Below are 16,312 nucleotides of genomic sequence, written 5' to 3'. Positions count from 1 at the left end.
CCTTAGTTTAAACTGGTTTATTTCATAAAAACCCGAGAGATGCGCTCCGATATTGCTACTAATGACTAATGAATGCAAACGATTCCAAAATCCCCTCTTTATTTTGTTTTCACATGGAATTGGGATAAATAAGGATGAAATCAAGCATATACATGGAAAGGAGTAGACTGGAGATAAGAGAGATCAAATGGGAGGCACACCAGGCGCAAAAGAGCACCTCATACCAGCACTCATACCAGGCACATGCGGCTCTAGGAGGTCTAACCCAACAACTATTACAAACTGGCCTTCGTCTAATTCGCAAAAGAGCACCGTCCAGAACCTAATATGCGCAATAGAAGCCATTCATCAACCCTAGCCGCCGCCATCTCCCATCTCATCTCCATAGCCACCACCATCTTGTTGGAAATATGCCCTAGTGGCAGTAATATTATGTTATTATATTTCCATTATTCATAATTAAGAGTTTATATTTCATGCTATGACTGCTATGATCCTGGTATATGTGATTCAGTGGAAAACTCATATGCACATGTGAAATGATAAGGCCTCCTTCGGTTTAGAGGAATTTCATAGGAATTCTAGAGGATAGGATTCTTATAGGATTTTTTCCTTTAGAGCCCTTTGGTTCATAGGAATGGATTCCTATTCCTACATAGGATTGGTTCCTATCCTCCACATTTCATAGGAAAATAAAAAAGAGCCTAGACTCAATGGAAAAATTCCTTTGGTGTCAACCAAATGACATCTTGTTTTCTATTCCTACTCATAGGATTTGAGATACATGTCATCTCATTTCCTACAAGATTCCTATTCCTATAATAATCCTATCCTATGAACCAAAAGAGGCCTAAACAGTTAATAATACACTAGTAGAAAACAGGGCTTTGGTCTAGGCCGGGTCAGGCCATTAGTCCCGGTTCAGTCCAGAACCGGGACCAATGCCCCCATTGGTCCCAGTTCGTGAGCCCAGGGGGCCGGCCGGGCCACGTGGGCCATTGGTCCCGGTTCATCTGGACCTTTTGGTCCCGGTTGGTGGGATGAACCGGGACCAATGGGCCTCGCTCCTGGCCCACAACCATTGGTCCCGGTTCGTGCCTCAAACCGGGACTAAAGATTAGACCTTTAGTCCTGGTTTGAGGCACGAACCGGGACTAATGGGGTTGAGACCTTTAGTCCCGGTTCTTGCCACGAACCGGTACTAAAGGTCCCATTTTCAAACTCTACCCCCCCCCCCCCAGTGGATCGCCTTTTCAGTTTTAAAAAAATAAAAGAAAATGATGGAAATGTCAAAAAAAATAAAAGAAAATAAGTTTCCCATGTGATATGTGGTCTAGTTGTTGGGAAAATTTGCAAATGTGAATTTTGACTTTATTTGCAAAATCTCTCTGAAATTTGTAAAAATGGGCATAACTTTTGCATACTAACTCAGATGAAAAAGTTTTTTATATGAAAAATCATCTACTCGAAAAGTTACATCCAAATTTAATGGGGGAACCCTGTTAAACATTTTCAAAATCCTCAAAAACCTAATAGAAAAAAGTTACGGGGCTTTTAAGATCTAGAGTGAAAAAAATCGAAAAAAAATTCAAACAGTGGGCAAACTGTGGTCAAACAATGGTCAAACTAATTATTCTAGAATATTAGTGTTACTAAATAATTATTTTTGTTATTTCAATTTTGGTCAAATCTGGTCAAACTGTGGTCAAACAATGGTCAAACTAATTATTCAAGAAATATTAGTGCTACTAAATAATTATTGTTTTTTAAAACAATAGTTTCAAAATAAAACTATGAAATGTGTCACTTCATGCTCAAGCAAAATTCCTGAAGGTTAATAGGATTGACATCTTAGTATTGTCAGGAAAACAACAAGTGCAGACTTGGAGCGAGGGAGAATAGAACCCGGAAGTTAAGCGTGCTCAGGCTGGGGGAGTGGGAGGATGGGTGACCGTTCGGGAAGTTAGATGATTTGGAATGATGAGGGGTGATTAGAGGATAAATTGAGAAGTGATAAGGGGTGGTGATTACAGACTAGAGGTTAAAATAATTCAGAAATTTGAAAATCAAAAAAAATTCAAAAAAAATTCATAAAATTCCCTTTAGTCCCGGTTGGTTTACCAACCGGGACTAAAGGTGGAGCTCCACGTGGCTGCGCCCTTTAGTCCCGGTTCTGGATTGAACCGGGACTAAAGAGATAGGCATTAGTACCGACCCTTTAGTCCCGGTTCCAGAACCGGGACTAAAGGCCCTTATGAACCGGGACTGAAGGCCCTTTTTCTACTAGTGATAGGTTCCCTGTTTCACCTCTAAGACTAGCTCAAGTGTTGTTGGTGATCACGTTTTCCAAATCTTAGGATATCGTTAAGTGTAACGATAGTCCTAAAACAACATTGAGGGTATGATGTTAGAAGAATGATCATATCAAATCAGCCCAATACTTTTCTGTTATACTTTGTGATTATCTCGTCTGAATCATCTTTCATAACATAGAGTGTTAGCATGTGTTTTAGTTCCTCAGACCATGAGAGTTTTTCGGTTACTTCCTACCAGATGGTGGGCTTTGGGGTTGCTCAAACATCATCTGTAACAAGGTGATCATAACGACAACTTTCAGGCTCACTGAAAAGTTTGACAAGTGACCGGATACCTCGAGAGTGGGATTTGCTCTTCTGATAATGGAGAAATATTCTTAGGGCCCTCTCGGTGCGACGACATCCATCATCGTCTGGCCAGACACACGTGACTATGTCACAGGGATGTCAGAACACGTCAACGAGAAAGAAGAACAAAACCGGTAACATGAGCAATGGTATAGTGAGCATGGTGATGACTCAGGAGGATACCGATGCACAGTGGGTTTTGTAAAGTATCGCGAAGCAAAGGGAACCTCACATGATAACCAAATGTTCACTCGAATATCATTCATGTAATCATAGGGACCGATATGGATGTCCATGATTCTGCTATCGGTCATTGCATATAGGGGTCACAAGCTTAAGGTATTCACGATCTACTGAGTTTTAGTGGGACGGGAGTGATGAGAATATATTTGTGATATTGTTTCATTAATATCTGAAATAGTTCCGAGAGGTTTCAGAAGTGTTTCGGGGTCACCCGTAGGGTTTCGGTGAATATCGAGTAATACAGTGTATTGTCGATTAATATATATAGGTGGAAAATGTTTCTAGGGATGTTTAAATTATATATATAGTGGTTTGAAATTATTTAGAACATTTTATATTTAATTTAAATATCAATGGGCCTTAAAAGGCCAAGTGGTGGAAGGAGATATGGGCCACAAAGGCCCATATGGAAGTGCCCCCCCCCCTCCTTTCCTTATGGGGGGGTCCTACTTGGGAGGGGAGTGGAACCCCCCCCCCCAAGGCTACCGCAGCAAGGGGGACTCTTTCCCTCTTGGTGGCTGCCCTCTCCCTCCCCTCTAACCTATATATACTAGAGGATTTCCGCCCTATGTGCATACAAGTTTTGGAGCCTCCTCTAGTTGATCTAGTTCTAGTTCTTGTTGGTCCTAGTTGACTAATTAGAGCTAGCCCTAGCCACCTCTAGTCTTTATAATTAGAAAGGAAAGTGTTTAGTTTTATAGTGCTCCCACACTGTAATTCTCCTGCCTTGGCCCCTCTTGATAGTGTGGTTGCCCTACGACTCAAATCAAATCAAAAAAACCTTCGAGTAGCCGGGAAACATAACCTTTGATCTTTTTAAGTGGGGAGGGGGGGTCAACCATCTCAACAAAAACGTCCAAGGAACCAAACACCTGAGATAAACCTTAGCAATCGTCATTAATTCCACTAACCACATTGTCACCACACTGAAATACCATTTAGAAATAAATGAACTTTCAATAGTGTCTAGTGTTATTATCACCTTCTATAATATATGTTTCTTTACATTTTTGCACACATTTCAGTGGCTAAAGATGTAGTAATGTGGAAACAAGAATTTACAGGGAAAGCAACACACTCATGATGTTGCACGAGAGGTGCATTCGAGCATACACTGTGACCACTACTATTTTAGGAAACTAATATGGAGCAAACATTCTAAATAATGTCCCTAATAGCGTGACAACGGTGCCACTGTACAATCACATGGTGTTGCAGCATGGATGAGATTATTGTGATATCATGGGTGCGTGGATGTTGTTTTCGGCCATTGAGCAATAATGCGCTGCACGAGTGCCCTTCTTTAAGAAAAATCAATGCCGGTAAATATGTAGGTAAAAATATGATACACAAATGTGGTTTAACAATTGTGTTAGTCGTATATGAGAAATCCATATTTTTTGCATTTTAGGTTGTTGATGGCCATTCGGCGGTGACACACTCAACCCAACTGTCCATGCGCATGTCGACAATGTCGTTGACGTGTATCCTACCCCTCCACCACCCCGCCTCATTATATCTGCCCCTCCCCTCCTCATCCCTCTCGCGTTTCTCCACCTACCCAAAGCCCTTTCTCCACCAGATCTGACGGCCTCATGGCTAGGTTCGGCTATTCCTCGAGGGGACGGAGGCACTGTCGACCTCCTCTCATGGCTTTCCTCGGCATAGTCGCCGTCATGGTCTTCCTTTATGACGAATTCTACTCGGTTCGTCCCGGAGGTACCCTTCAAACTAACCCCCCTTCCTATTCATTGCATTCCCTAGAGATTTTCTCTCCTTTCGGTTCTTGGCACCGCTGTGGTCCTAGGCCCTCAGCTAAGGTCTGTATCTGGGATCCCACTGGTTCGAAGCCCCTTCCATATCCCTTAGTCTCCTGTCAGGCTCTCCCCATCCCATTTACGAAGACACAAGAGATCTTATTTATACGAAGATCTGGCGCTTCAGTTTTGATTTCAAGGAAACTGAAGCAGGCAGTCGTGGAACCGCATGCCCTATCTTCCATGGATTGGTGTCGATTCTCTTCGCTCGAGTCGAGGAATGTATCATGCCCCATCTTCTGCTCTGGCTTGAGTGGAGTCTCATCTGAAATCCCGCGTGTGTCTAAAGGCAGTCATCCCTCTCAACCTCCTTCACTGGAGGCATACATCATGGTCTTTGGATCCAGATCTTCGCCAAGTAGGTCTTCGTCGTTGGTTCATATTCCAGAGTTATGCCACCAACCGTACAAGGGACTTATTTCTCTCCTACTTATGATGCTCTGTGTGATCCTCGTCATCGACGAGCTCGCGCCCTTCCTTGTCCAGAGGCTATCAGATGAAGTTGTCCTTGTCCTCTTTTCGGTGGGCGGCCATCATCTTCATCACCGGCGTTCAGCTATGGGCCCCGTATGATTGCGGCCTCTCCCTGCACGGCTGGGTGGCACAAGTTATCTGGTGCGTTGTTGTAATTTGCCCCCTTGTGTGTATGTTATTTACTTCTTGTAAATAAATAATAATTGAAGGTCTTTTATTTTCAAAAAAATAAAATCCCATCCCACGGGTCATTGATGAGGATCCACCTGGCCTGCCTTTTATCGACGTACCAAAAAAATATTTTTTGGTAAGCCAATAAACGACTACCAAATAAGTTTTTATTACAAAATAAAATCTTTTTTATACTACTACATTTAATATTGACAGATAATCATGAGCTAGCGTATTAGCATATTTATACCCCGTTGTGACGCAAAGTTTTCTTTTTCTTTTTTTGAGATGCACGCAAAGTATATACTATCTTTTTATAAAGAAGAGAGAGAAAACGTGTTTTCTACCGCTTATTTCTTCCCGGGGGGCCACCGACGAGGCCCAGCTGGAATGGACACGCGGACGCCGCCCGCTTGCATCCCTAACTGAGGTGACACGTGGCACATGGTCCATAGGGTAAGCCCCGCAGGTAACATAGGTGCTGGATCACGAGGCCGCCCCACAGCCGTCCATCCGATGATCCGTAGGCAGGAAGTTTCCGCTGCGCAAGCGGCCACTGCCAGTCGATGCGTACTAGCCACGGCCAGGGCAGCAGTACACTGAATGCCGCTGGAGCTTGCCAAAAAAACGGTGCGTCGCCAGGCTGTGAGCCGCGGTGCAAAAGTGGCGGCTTGCGAGGCCCAGGCGAGCTCACCAAAGGCAAGCAAACGGGCCGGGCGGGCGAGCGATCGAACACGCGCACCGCGCACGCACGAGCCACCGGCACCGTCCCAACGGACGGCGATTAAAGGCCTCCTTAAAAGCGCGTCGTCTCCCACCGCTCCCAACCTCGCGATTCGATCCATCACCACCGTCTCGACCAGCACGACCCATTTCCGCCGCCGGCGCTGCTTGCTTTGCACTACTACCACGGCGGACGTCCCCGGCGCGAGCGGGCAGGTAAGCATGGAGCGCATTGGCGAGGCCCACCAGGTGCACCAGCTGCAGCAGGCGGCGTCGTTCGGCGTGGTCGAGCACTCCGTGGTGGCGGCGGCGGCGGCGGCCAAGCCGAGGGCGCCGGGGCTGCCGCCGACGCCGCCCGCGTCCTTCGCCGGGCAGCGGGGTGGTGCGAGCGGCGACGTGTGCATGGACGACTCCTCGGGGGCGGCGGGGCGCAAGCAGGTCGTGCCGGCGCACCGCCGGTCCCGCAGCGAGGTGCCGTTCGCGGGCTACTTCCCGCCGCCGACGCAGCAGCTGCCGCAGCCCAAGGCGGAGGCCGGGGGCTGGGGCGACGGTGCCGGCGGCGACGACCTCTTCAACTCGTACCTGAACCTGGAGGGGATGGACGTGCTCAACTCCTCGTCGCCCGACAGCAGCGCCAAGGCCGACAGCAGCGAGAACGGCGACTCCGAGGAGTGGGTCGGCGCGGGCGTCAAGAGGAGCGCCGCCGGGGAGCCGGCGATGGCCGGGCGGCACGCCCGGAGCCTGTCCGTGGACAGCCTCATGGGGAGGTTCAACTTCGCCTCCCCCGGCGGCGCCGCCGCCAACGGCGCGGGGGGCATGTTCAGCCTGGAGTTCGGCAGCGGCGAGTTCTCCCCGGCCGAGATGAAGAAGATCATGGCCGACGAGAAGCTGGCCGAGATGGCCCTCGCCGACCCCAAGCGCGTCAAGAGGTACGTACGTCGTAATCCATTCGAACATCGCCTCAACCAATCAATCGATCAAGATCGCGAATCCTTGCCAAAGCTTCGCCATTGATGATCGGCGATTGCTGCTTGCCTAAAACGTGCTGTGGATTACGGAACTGAGATCGAGTTTGGATTGTGCGCAGGGTGCTGGCGAACCGGCAGTCGGCGGCGCGGTCCAAGGAGCGCAAGATGCGGTACATCGTGGAGCTGGAGCAGAAGGTGCAGATCCTGCAGACGGAGGCCACCACGCTCGCCGCGCAGATCAACCTCCTGCAGGTACACCATCTTCTTCCTCCTCTCGACCTCGTGCAACATCCATCCATTTTTATCTCATTGACTGAAATTGAGTTGACTGATGGTTCGAATTCGATGGCGCAGCGCGACTCGTCGGCGGTGGCGACGCAGAACAACGAGCTGAGGTTCCGGCTGCAGGCCATGGAGCAGCAGGCGCAGCTGCGCGATGGTGCGTTGCGTGTCCCCTCTCTCTCCCACACCCTGCTTGTCGTGCGTACAACATCCGCTCGTCAACGTCCGTCCGTCCGATCCATCCATCCACTCATCCATCCACCGATGTGCTTGGCACTAGACTAGAGTCTACATAGATGGTCCTTATCGTATCACGGCTCCTGACGTTGACATGTTTATCTGCGTGTCCTAGTCGTACGTGTGCTCCGCTCACGACCGCAGCTCTGAATTCCCTCGGTAGGTACGCAGGTAGCTCCCTCCATGCCGGTAGTCGTTGGCATGTAGTCTAGCGTCTAAGTACTAATCCATTACGGATGTGCTTGGCACTTGACAATGATCAAGCACCAAGATTTGCTTCTGTTTTAAAATTGACTCTTCAGATAAAATATGCTGCTTTCTCTCATCATGTTGTTAGTTGCTACCATGGAGTAGAGTAGAATAGATTGATTTGCACTCCAGAGTCTTCATTCGTACTCTAATTTTGGAAGTGTTTCTTTAACCGCTCGGGTGGCATGTGCTGGCTTAGTCCGAGTCCACGTATCTCCAGAGTCTTCATTCATGATTTTGCAAGTGTTTCTTTTAAACTCATGGTTCTGACATTCAGTTCTTCTCCTTGTGTGCTTGAGCAGCTCTGAACGAGGCGCTGACAGGCGAGGTCCAGCGCCTCAAGATCGCGACCATCGAGCTCGGCATCGGCGACTCCTGCTCCTCCAACGGCATGGCCCAGCAGCACAACCTCATGTTTCAGCAGCAGCAGCTGCTGCAGCAGGCTACACCCATACCATTCTACCAGCTGCAGCACCAACAGCAGCAGCAGCAGCAGCAGCAGAACGGCACAGCCAGCAAGCATGAATCAAGAGAGTGATGGCGATGATGGCAGAAGCATTTGATTGGACTAGAGAAGAAACATTGCAGATTGCAGACCCAAAGGAAAACCTTGGTTTAGAGTTGAACTGTGAATTCATGTGGTTTTATTGACTCTTTTGTTTTAATGTCGTCGTTAATAATCGTTGTTGTTTTCCAGGCAGTGAGCCCTGCCTGTACTTTCTTTTTCTTTCTTATTATGTTCATTGGTTCTGTGGATATGTTACCTTTCAGTCACCAAAACTGGTGGAGCAGTAGTTGATTAATAACATATTCTTTTGTAGAACTAGTTTCTATTTGTTGGGTATTTTCTGCCTCTTCGTCGCTTCGGAATACACCTAACATCTCTGTTCCTAAATACAAGATGTTTTGGCCTATAAGTGAATAGCGTGCGATTTCAAAAAAAAAAATGCCATGCTTTACCACATTCTTATTTAGACAAAATATGAATGCGGTAAGCATGGCATTTTAATTTTTTTTGAAATCGCACACTATTTCACTTATATTTGTTATTATCCGACTCCTACAGTTATACTATCTTCAGACAAACACCCATGGGTTTGTAGGTACTCCCTCCGTTTTTATTTACTCCAATCAGCTTTGACTGAAGTCAAACTTTTTGGAGTTTAATCAAGTTTGTAGAAAACAATACAAACATTGACAATAATAAACGTATATGGTGCAAAAATATATTCAATAGTGAATCTAATGGTATTGATTTGGTGGTGTATATGTTAACATATTTTTCTACAAACTTGATAAAGTTTATAAAAATTGACTTTAGACAAAAGCTAACATGCAAAGTAAATAAAAATGGAGGGAGTACATATAACTACTTAACTGGAGTAATAACAATTGCCATGATATTCCCTTTTAAGAATCCATAGAACGAATGTCATGGCAATGCCAAAAACTAACAACAAGAACTAGATATTTCAGATTGGACTAGTGATACAAAGAAGTCAGAAGCACAAGGAGACACAATGATAAATGCTCATAAACCGACTCAAAGGGTGCAGAAACTTAAAAATCGACATATGTACGAGGAAATCAGTTGTTTTTAGGCCTAACCCACAGAGTCCTCAACCATGGCTTCACTGTCAATATCTGCATCCCCGGCCTCGCTACCGTCCCGAGTCTCAGCATCAGACTCACTATCTTCAACGAAGTTTCCTGGAAGCTTCTTTTCAGGATCAAGAAGTCCAATCATATGATTAATAGCACGACGACCATCCGCATTAGTCTGGCTACCCGCTGAGTGGCCATCAGAGTTCACCAAACTGGTCAGGGCATCAGCTGCTGTTCTTTCCCCTGCGTCATCATCGTGTCCTTCAGAGGGGTCACCACCCACGTCTTCCGAGCAGCACGGGGACTCATTCTCCCCATTGACAGACGGTCCTGTTTCCACTGCCCAGCTACCGGCAACTTCTGAGGCCAACAGATCAGCTGTGCGAATAGTTCCATCCTGCGTGTCGTCAGGTTTGCTCGCAGAGCAGTCGCCCTCATGTTTCCCTTCAGAACACTGACCAATGCCATCTTTGAGGGTTAGGGATTGCTGTTCCTCATTAACTAGTGGCCGCCCTCCCTCTTTTGGAATCAAGTTAGATTCCTCGGTTTCTTGTTGTGCCTGCATTTCATCCTCTAGCTGCAAAGTCTCTCCCCCCATAACGCTGTTAATGGAATTATGATCATTGCAGCCAACATTACCGATTTGGCTTTCAGTCTCCAGAACTTGCTCGGTCTCTTGCTCAGGAGCTGTTGCAGTGTGGTCACCATGAGAATCAGATCCGATTTTCTCTATTGTCCTTTCTGGACTGGTGCACTCTAAGTCTTGAGTGCCCCCTTCAATTCTGGTACCACCGTCCTGCTGCTCGGTCATTTCTTCATCGGTGGAACTACGTTCACTTGCTTGGGTATTCTCTGCTGAAGCACCCGACATTGTATCTTTTGCATAGTCTACTGGCTTTGCACGGGCAACATCGGTGTTCACATTTGCTACTGGTACTTCATTGAGATCAAGACCCAGCAAGGTGCTCTCATAGTTCTCTTCGTCCTCTAAAGTTCTCTGCATAGCCTTAAGCTGTTCCTGCTGTTTCGCAAATAGAGAAGAGATCTCTTCCGTAGTTGAATAGAAAGCACGCAGTTGGGTCTCTCTGCAATTAGCAACAGAGGAAAGGGATTGTAGAAAAAGTTAGTTCCACAAGCTTGGACTCATATTGCCTATATATGATGCTGAAATTAAATGCTTACCGTAAAATAACTCTTTCTCTGGCCCCTTGATACCTACGTTTTTCAATTGATAGATCTCTCATTGTAGCAGCTACTTCAAGCTCAAGAGATGAGACCTTTGCCCACGCTTCTTCCCGAGCAGCCTGCTAACGAAGCACATGTATTATCAGATTGTAAGTAGAGGAGTGTAGCCTCTCAAACGATGAATAGAATAAATTTTTGCTGTCTGAAATATATGATACAACTTCGAACCCATGAACACCAGAGGCAAAAGCACAACAGAAAAGGAACTCTGACCTTATGAAGAAAGCAAAAGAAAACCAATATAATTTGCTCATGTGATGAAACATCAGAGAAACAGAAAGAGTCCCATTATGTGACTGGAACATTTTTCTACCTTTTCGTTTTCAAGTTCTTTCTTGAGCTTTCGCAGTTCAGTTTCCAGATTATCAGATTTCTACAATTGCAACAGCAAGAAATAGAAAAAAAATGTTATACACAATTACAAAAGATAAAAATACTTTTCACAGATGTAAATTGTACAAAGTATAACATGTGCGGAACCTCATGATACCTTTTGACTTTTAGCAGACACGAGTTGCTCATCCTGGAGTTGAGTTTCCAGTTCTCGCACTTTTTTCTCAGATGTTACAAGGCTTTCACGAGAGTCTTCCTGCATGAGAGTGCAGCAGTTGAAGTACAGTAATGGAACGACATAACTTAATATGAATAATGCAACCAAAATAATTGTGCATACCAGCTTGGACCTCAATGCTTCCACAAGCAAACGGGTTTCCTTTTCCGATTCCTGAAAAATAATGAAACTCTATTTTAAGTATGTGATATCACGAACATGAATTAGTCACCTGAACTTTGACTAGAATTGGAAGAGGGTTAAACCTGAAGCTTGACGATAAACTCTTTCTGTTCCTTTTGTTGTTTAAGGTAAGCCTCTGTCTGTCTCTTCATTTCGTCTTGAGCCTCTGCTTGTACTTTATGCAGCGCAGATTTAAGGTCTTCTGTAGCCTTATCACGCTCCTCTATTCTTAAGTTTCTCTCCTCGCTTAGCTGTTCCTCAAGCTCACATATATTTACCTTTTGGCTGCAAGCATTTCAACTTTATATAAGTGGTGCTAGTACCAGAGCTCATACATGGCAAAAAAAACTAATTTATTTATTTTCATAAGGTTAACCCTTCATCAGCGGAACAACAAAAGTGCAGTATGGAAACTTAGAGTTGGCCTGTTCGGAACGCATTTCACAGCTTATTTGTAGGGAATATAGCAATTCCTCTGGACTTCCTCCTATCAAAATCATGATTCCTACCCAGGAGTTTTTTCACAGATTATGGAATATATGCACCCTTATGATATAGAAAGTTACAAGCAAAATCCTCTGTATTGTCAGAGTGGTGGTGCAAAAAATCGATCCAACAGCTATGAAGCTCACCTGTGAATTATCTCGTCAGCATCAGCACGTGATTGCTTAGATGCACTAAGCCTCTCATCCAGATCTTTAATGGAATTCTGCAACTCTGTGTTTAATGTACTAAGAGAATCTAGCTGTTTCTGTTTCCCCTCTAGTGCTAGCTGAAGAGATTTAGTTTGCTCGAGATAAGAACTTGATGTAGTTTCTTTGAACTCCTTTAGTTCCTGCATCATCAGATTTGCACCAAAAATTTGGTTACAGGGAAGGGCAGTCATGCGTATAATTTGATAATCATATAGTTGCTGAAAACAGATGGATAAGTTTAATCGAAAAGGGACCAAAATGTTTACATTTGAAATCGGAATACATACTAGTGTATTACATCAACAAGGCAGTAAATATAACTTGGCAACACCAACAATCTTTCTTGACATTAGAATATACAAGAGCATTATTGTCTTATTACATTGACTGAAGAAAAAATAGAAATGACCCTGTGACATGCGGTACACTCATGTATCCTCCAAAACTATAAGCAAGCAATTATCTGTGTTTGTAGATACCTTTTCATGCTGCGCTTCAGCTGTTTTGCTTTCAGCTCTCAATGTCTCAATTGTCACAACATGTGCCTCGAGTTGTTCCCTGAGCTCCTGCATGGATTTTAGCTTCATAAGATAATGGAGATACAAGGGAGATTAACTTTTGCCATCTTGAAGGAGCAAACTTACTGCATTAGATTTTTCTAGTCTTCGAATATCATCTAGTGAAACAGGACCATCAGATGAACCAATGCCCAGACCTTTTAGCCTCTTGCTTTCAGAACCAACCTCCCCTTTAGGATCAAGTACAAATGGACGGCCATATCTCAGAACATGCAGTGTAGTTGCCAAATGTGATGAGCAAACATAGGACACCATATTCCCTCTTACCTGATTTTCTTTTGAGTATGGTAGTACCATTCCCTACGCAGCTGACCGCATTAACTTCCCGATAGACAAATGCATAAGAGGCATCTGTAAAATCAATATACAAGTTAAATGGGCATCAACAGGTAATATCACTTCTATAAAATTAGAGTGTTCATGCATGCAAGAGAAACCAGAAGCATGACAGTGACAACATAATTAAGTGCACGGAAGTAAATAAGGAGGGACGGGCACAAAATGTGAGGAAACACGAAAAATGCTTATAGAGAACAGCAAGCCAGACAGCACAGACCAGGTACAGGCCAATGGATAACATACCCCAACAAAACCAACGAGGATTAGACTAGTAAAAGCGGAATAAGCAGAAACATTTTACCGTGATGAGGAGGTTGGGTAAATGATATGATGTCCCCATGATTAAGCTTGGTTGGAGGTGATCGTTTCGTAACCTTATTCCAGTTGACATATGTGCCATTCGTGCTGCACAGATACAGCAAGTTAATTTAAGAAAAGGAAATTATTGTTGTCAGATAGAGCAAGATCCAGAAGCAAAAGAAACCTCGTGTCCTTGAGGTAAACAGGCACAGGTTCATCGCGTTGCAGCTCCCCTATCACAGTGTCCTTATATATCTTGCAATGATTCCCACTGACTGCCAAAACAGAAATCCTGAAGCGCGGGTTCTCGGTCGTGCGGCCCAGAATGTGCTCGTCAGCACTCAAAAGAATGTTCATCCCCTAAGATTCCAATCAGCAAATTTATGCCTCCTCATTACAGTGGTGGTATGCATAACACAAGTAAAGGCCACTATGTCTCAACTCTCAACCATTGACTAATCAACAACATATGTCTGAGCTTATGCCAAGAAAGTTCCTTGAAGGCAAAGCTTTGCACTACGAATTAGACCAAGCCGGCTATTCGCCGCAGATACAGCTTACTAGCAGAACCAAAGCTGCTAGACTGTTACTCTAGTGGTATCAACAATTAAGCAGATAACTGTACCAGGGCCAGACATGCGAGGTAAATTCTTCACAGGTAAAGAGTACAATGCCTGTTTCTGTCCATGGACCATGGGTGGTATTGTCCATAAATAAAACAGATTAATCAGCAATGCGGACAGGAACATGGCAGAATGACAGCAATGCCGAGTACCCCACCCAAAAATAAAAAGACGAAATATTGGATTCTGGGTCTAGGGTTTAAGAATGGGAGGGAGTGGACCTCGGCGCGGAGGCGGGCCTTCTTGGAGATGGCGGTGAGGACGGCCCAGACGCCGGGCTCCGGGTTCTGCACGGGCTGGTCGGCGAACTTGCGCGCGACGGCGCGCATCTCGTCGGCGCCCACCGGCGAGGGCTTGGGCGGGGTGCAGGAGACGGGCGACTCGGCCTTGGAAGCCATCTTGGGCGTCACCAGCATATCAGGCGCGCGCGTGGGGGGCGCGGCCGGCCGGCGGCGGAAGAGCGGGCCGGGATAGCGGGGAGGGGCGGGGAAGGGGGGACGGCGGCGGCGCGAGTGGGGTGGTGGCAGTTGGTGGGCGCGGGGCCGACGGCGGAACCCCTCGGCGTGGGGGCCGCGTGGCGTGGAGTTGGGCTGGTGGGGTGCCTCGGAGAGGGCGCAGAGGGTTATGATTTGCGCGGGTGAAGGTTAAGATTAGTTGAGAGGATTTGCGGGAAGATGATGGTGACTGTGTTGTGTTTGAGAAGGAACCGAACTGATTGGGATGGTCAAGAGACACGGCGCGTTTGGCAACTGGAAATGGCGATTTAGTAATTAGTAGCAGAGACATTAAAACTGCGCAACTTTTCATCTCAGGTCATTAACATTCACAGCCGTCGGATTTTCGGTGTTAGGACACTTCCGACCGTCCGATCAAGCTCTGTTACAACGCTTTTTTTTTGCAAGGTGGGCTGGGTAGCTGCTCCCACAACAAAATTGGAGGTATGCGGTTGAGTGGGTCCCCCTCGCTCACACGAAGCCCCTTGTGGGCTAAATGTCTTGCTTTTCCACAAGAAAAATCGCAAACCATACAGCAAAGCGAAGAAAGCCGCCCCTTCCCCTCACTGACCTCACGTCTCTCTCCCACGATGTATGCGATCATCACCGCCGCAACTCCGCCAATGTAGGCCCGCTGCACATCAGGTTATCCCCATCGTCGCATCCTCACTTACGCTCTTGCGGAAACGATGGTGACCTAGGCGCTCCCTTCCCAGACAAGACCTCCTTCTCGACCTCTCCTTATCTCTACCGACCGACGAACATGTGGTCGCCGTCACAAAGCGTAAGCCGACGAGATCTTGCATTTATCCACAAAGCGCACTGTAATGCCCCTGGATCGGATCTGAGAATTTTGGGTGAGGAAGGAGAGAACAGAGTAGGTGAGGGGCAGACTTGGAGGAAGGGAAAGGAGTTCATTCATCACACGCTGCCAATCTCGTTCGGTGGTTCGTACATTTGTAGATGCCCCCTTGGGCCACCCTTACATGGCCTCTGGCCCAACGCACACACACACTGGCCCAAGGCCCACACACATGCACGTTGCAGTTTAGTTATCTGAATAACTAACTGCACTCGTTCAGTCCGCTACTGATGCATCAGTAGGCGTGACATTGTCCTCCTCTTGAGATGGAGCCCCGTCCCAGACGCCGGCTGCTGGATAGCGCTGGCGAAGAACATCATAATCTTCCCAGGTGGTGGCTGTAGGTGGCATGTTTGTCCATTGGACACGGAGTTGCACCACTGGTGCATCACCTTTCTTCATCATCCTTCGCTCCAGAATCGCCACGGGCTCTGTTTCACCGCCAGTGAGCTCTGGGACTCGTGGCAGCTCAGCGAAGACTGGAGTGTAACCTGGGGTGAAAGGCTTGAGCTGAGAGACATGAAATACCGGATGGATGCGACTGTCCGGCGGCAACTGTAGGCGATATGCCAGGGTGCCAACCCGCTCTGTCACCTCAAACGGACCGGAGAACTTGTAGAGAGCTTGCGGCACGGGCGGTTGGCGACTGTTGATTGCGCGTACGGCTGCAGCTTGAGGAGAACCTGTTCGCCGACGTCGAAGGCGCGTTCTGCGCGGTGGCGATCGGCTTGCTTCTTGAAACGAGCTTGGGCGCGCGCAAGCTGTGCGCGCAGCATCTCGGTGTGCGATGTCCAGTCCAGTTCGGGCGAGGCCGCTTGATCTTGCAGGGAGGAGCTCAGGTGCGGCAGGCCGCCCAGGTTCGGTTCCTTGCCGTACAGCGCCTTGAACGGCGAACACTTGAGCGAGGAGTGGTGAGCGGAGTTGTACCAGAATTCTGCTGCGGGAAGCCACTTGCGCCATTGCCGCGGCGTATCGTGAACTGCGCACCGCAAGTACATCTCGAGGCACTGG

At 47.0% G+C, this 16,312-nt stretch overlaps 2 protein-coding genes across 3 annotated transcripts; one reads left to right on the top strand and one right to left on the bottom strand.

Moving 5' to 3' along the window:
• The first annotated feature begins 4,466 nt into the window (after positions 1-4,466).
• Positions 4,467-8,671, top strand: LOC123105761 (bZIP transcription factor 29). The gene is made up of 5 exons (XM_044527906.1): positions 4,467-5,081; positions 5,210-7,020; positions 7,179-7,311; positions 7,414-7,498; positions 8,130-8,671. The coding sequence occupies exons 2-5, from the start codon at positions 5,972-5,974 to the stop codon at positions 8,363-8,365; spliced, it is 1,503 nt and encodes a 500-aa protein (XP_044383841.1). The 5' UTR covers positions 4,467-5,081; positions 5,210-5,971; the 3' UTR covers positions 8,366-8,671.
• A 529-nt stretch (positions 8,672-9,200) lies between these two features.
• LOC123105760 (myosin-14) lies at positions 9,201-14,576 on the bottom strand. 2 transcript variants are annotated; one of them, XM_044527905.1, is made up of 13 exons: positions 14,167-14,576; positions 13,507-13,682; positions 13,324-13,427; positions 12,951-13,034; positions 12,750-12,853; positions 12,585-12,671; positions 12,043-12,245; positions 11,494-11,695; positions 11,351-11,401; positions 11,168-11,266; positions 10,991-11,050; positions 10,615-10,739; positions 9,201-10,517 (listed from the first exon to the last, which is right to left on the bottom strand). In XM_044527905.1, exons 1-13 carry the CDS (start codon positions 14,359-14,361, stop codon positions 9,431-9,433), a joined length of 2,577 nt encoding a protein of 858 aa, XP_044383840.1. In that variant the 5' UTR covers positions 14,362-14,576; the 3' UTR covers positions 9,201-9,430. The 2 variants fall into 2 exon arrangements, with proteins under 2 accessions (XP_044383840.1, XP_044383839.1); XM_044527904.1 differs by having other exon boundaries at positions 10,615-10,736; positions 14,167-14,538.
• Positions 14,577-16,312: the final 1,736 nt, after the last annotated feature.

This window comes from Triticum aestivum, chromosome 5A, assembly GCF_018294505.1.
Source record: "Triticum aestivum cultivar Chinese Spring chromosome 5A, IWGSC CS RefSeq v2.1, whole genome shotgun sequence".
Taxonomy (NCBI): domain Eukaryota; kingdom Viridiplantae; phylum Streptophyta; class Magnoliopsida; order Poales; family Poaceae; genus Triticum; species Triticum aestivum.
Note: the sequence above shows the minus strand (reverse complement) of the source record. Positions and strands in the feature narration are given on the sequence as shown.

Excerpts from the sequence above, each read along its gene's own strand:
- LOC123105760 (XM_044527905.1), bottom strand. The coding sequence starts at position 14,361 with ATGCTGGTGACGCCCAAGATGGCTTCCAAGGCCGAGTCGCCCGTCTCC. Across the intron at positions 13,683-14,166 it reads AGGCCCGCCTCCGCGCCGAG|GGGATGAACATTCTTTTGAG; the intron begins GTCCACTCCCTC and ends TTGGAATCTTAG. Across the intron at positions 11,696-12,042 it reads GCTGACGAGATAATTCACAG|CCAAAAGGTAAATATATGTG; the intron begins GTGAGCTTCATA and ends AAATGCTTGCAG.
- LOC123105761 (XM_044527906.1), top strand. The coding sequence starts at position 5,972 with ATGCCGCTGGAGCTTGCCAAAAAAACGGTGCGTCGCCAGGCTGTGAGC. Across the intron at positions 7,312-7,413 it reads CGCAGATCAACCTCCTGCAG|CGCGACTCGTCGGCGGTGGC; the intron begins GTACACCATCTT and ends TCGATGGCGCAG. Across the intron at positions 7,499-8,129 it reads GCAGGCGCAGCTGCGCGATG|CTCTGAACGAGGCGCTGACA; the intron begins GTGCGTTGCGTG and ends GTGCTTGAGCAG.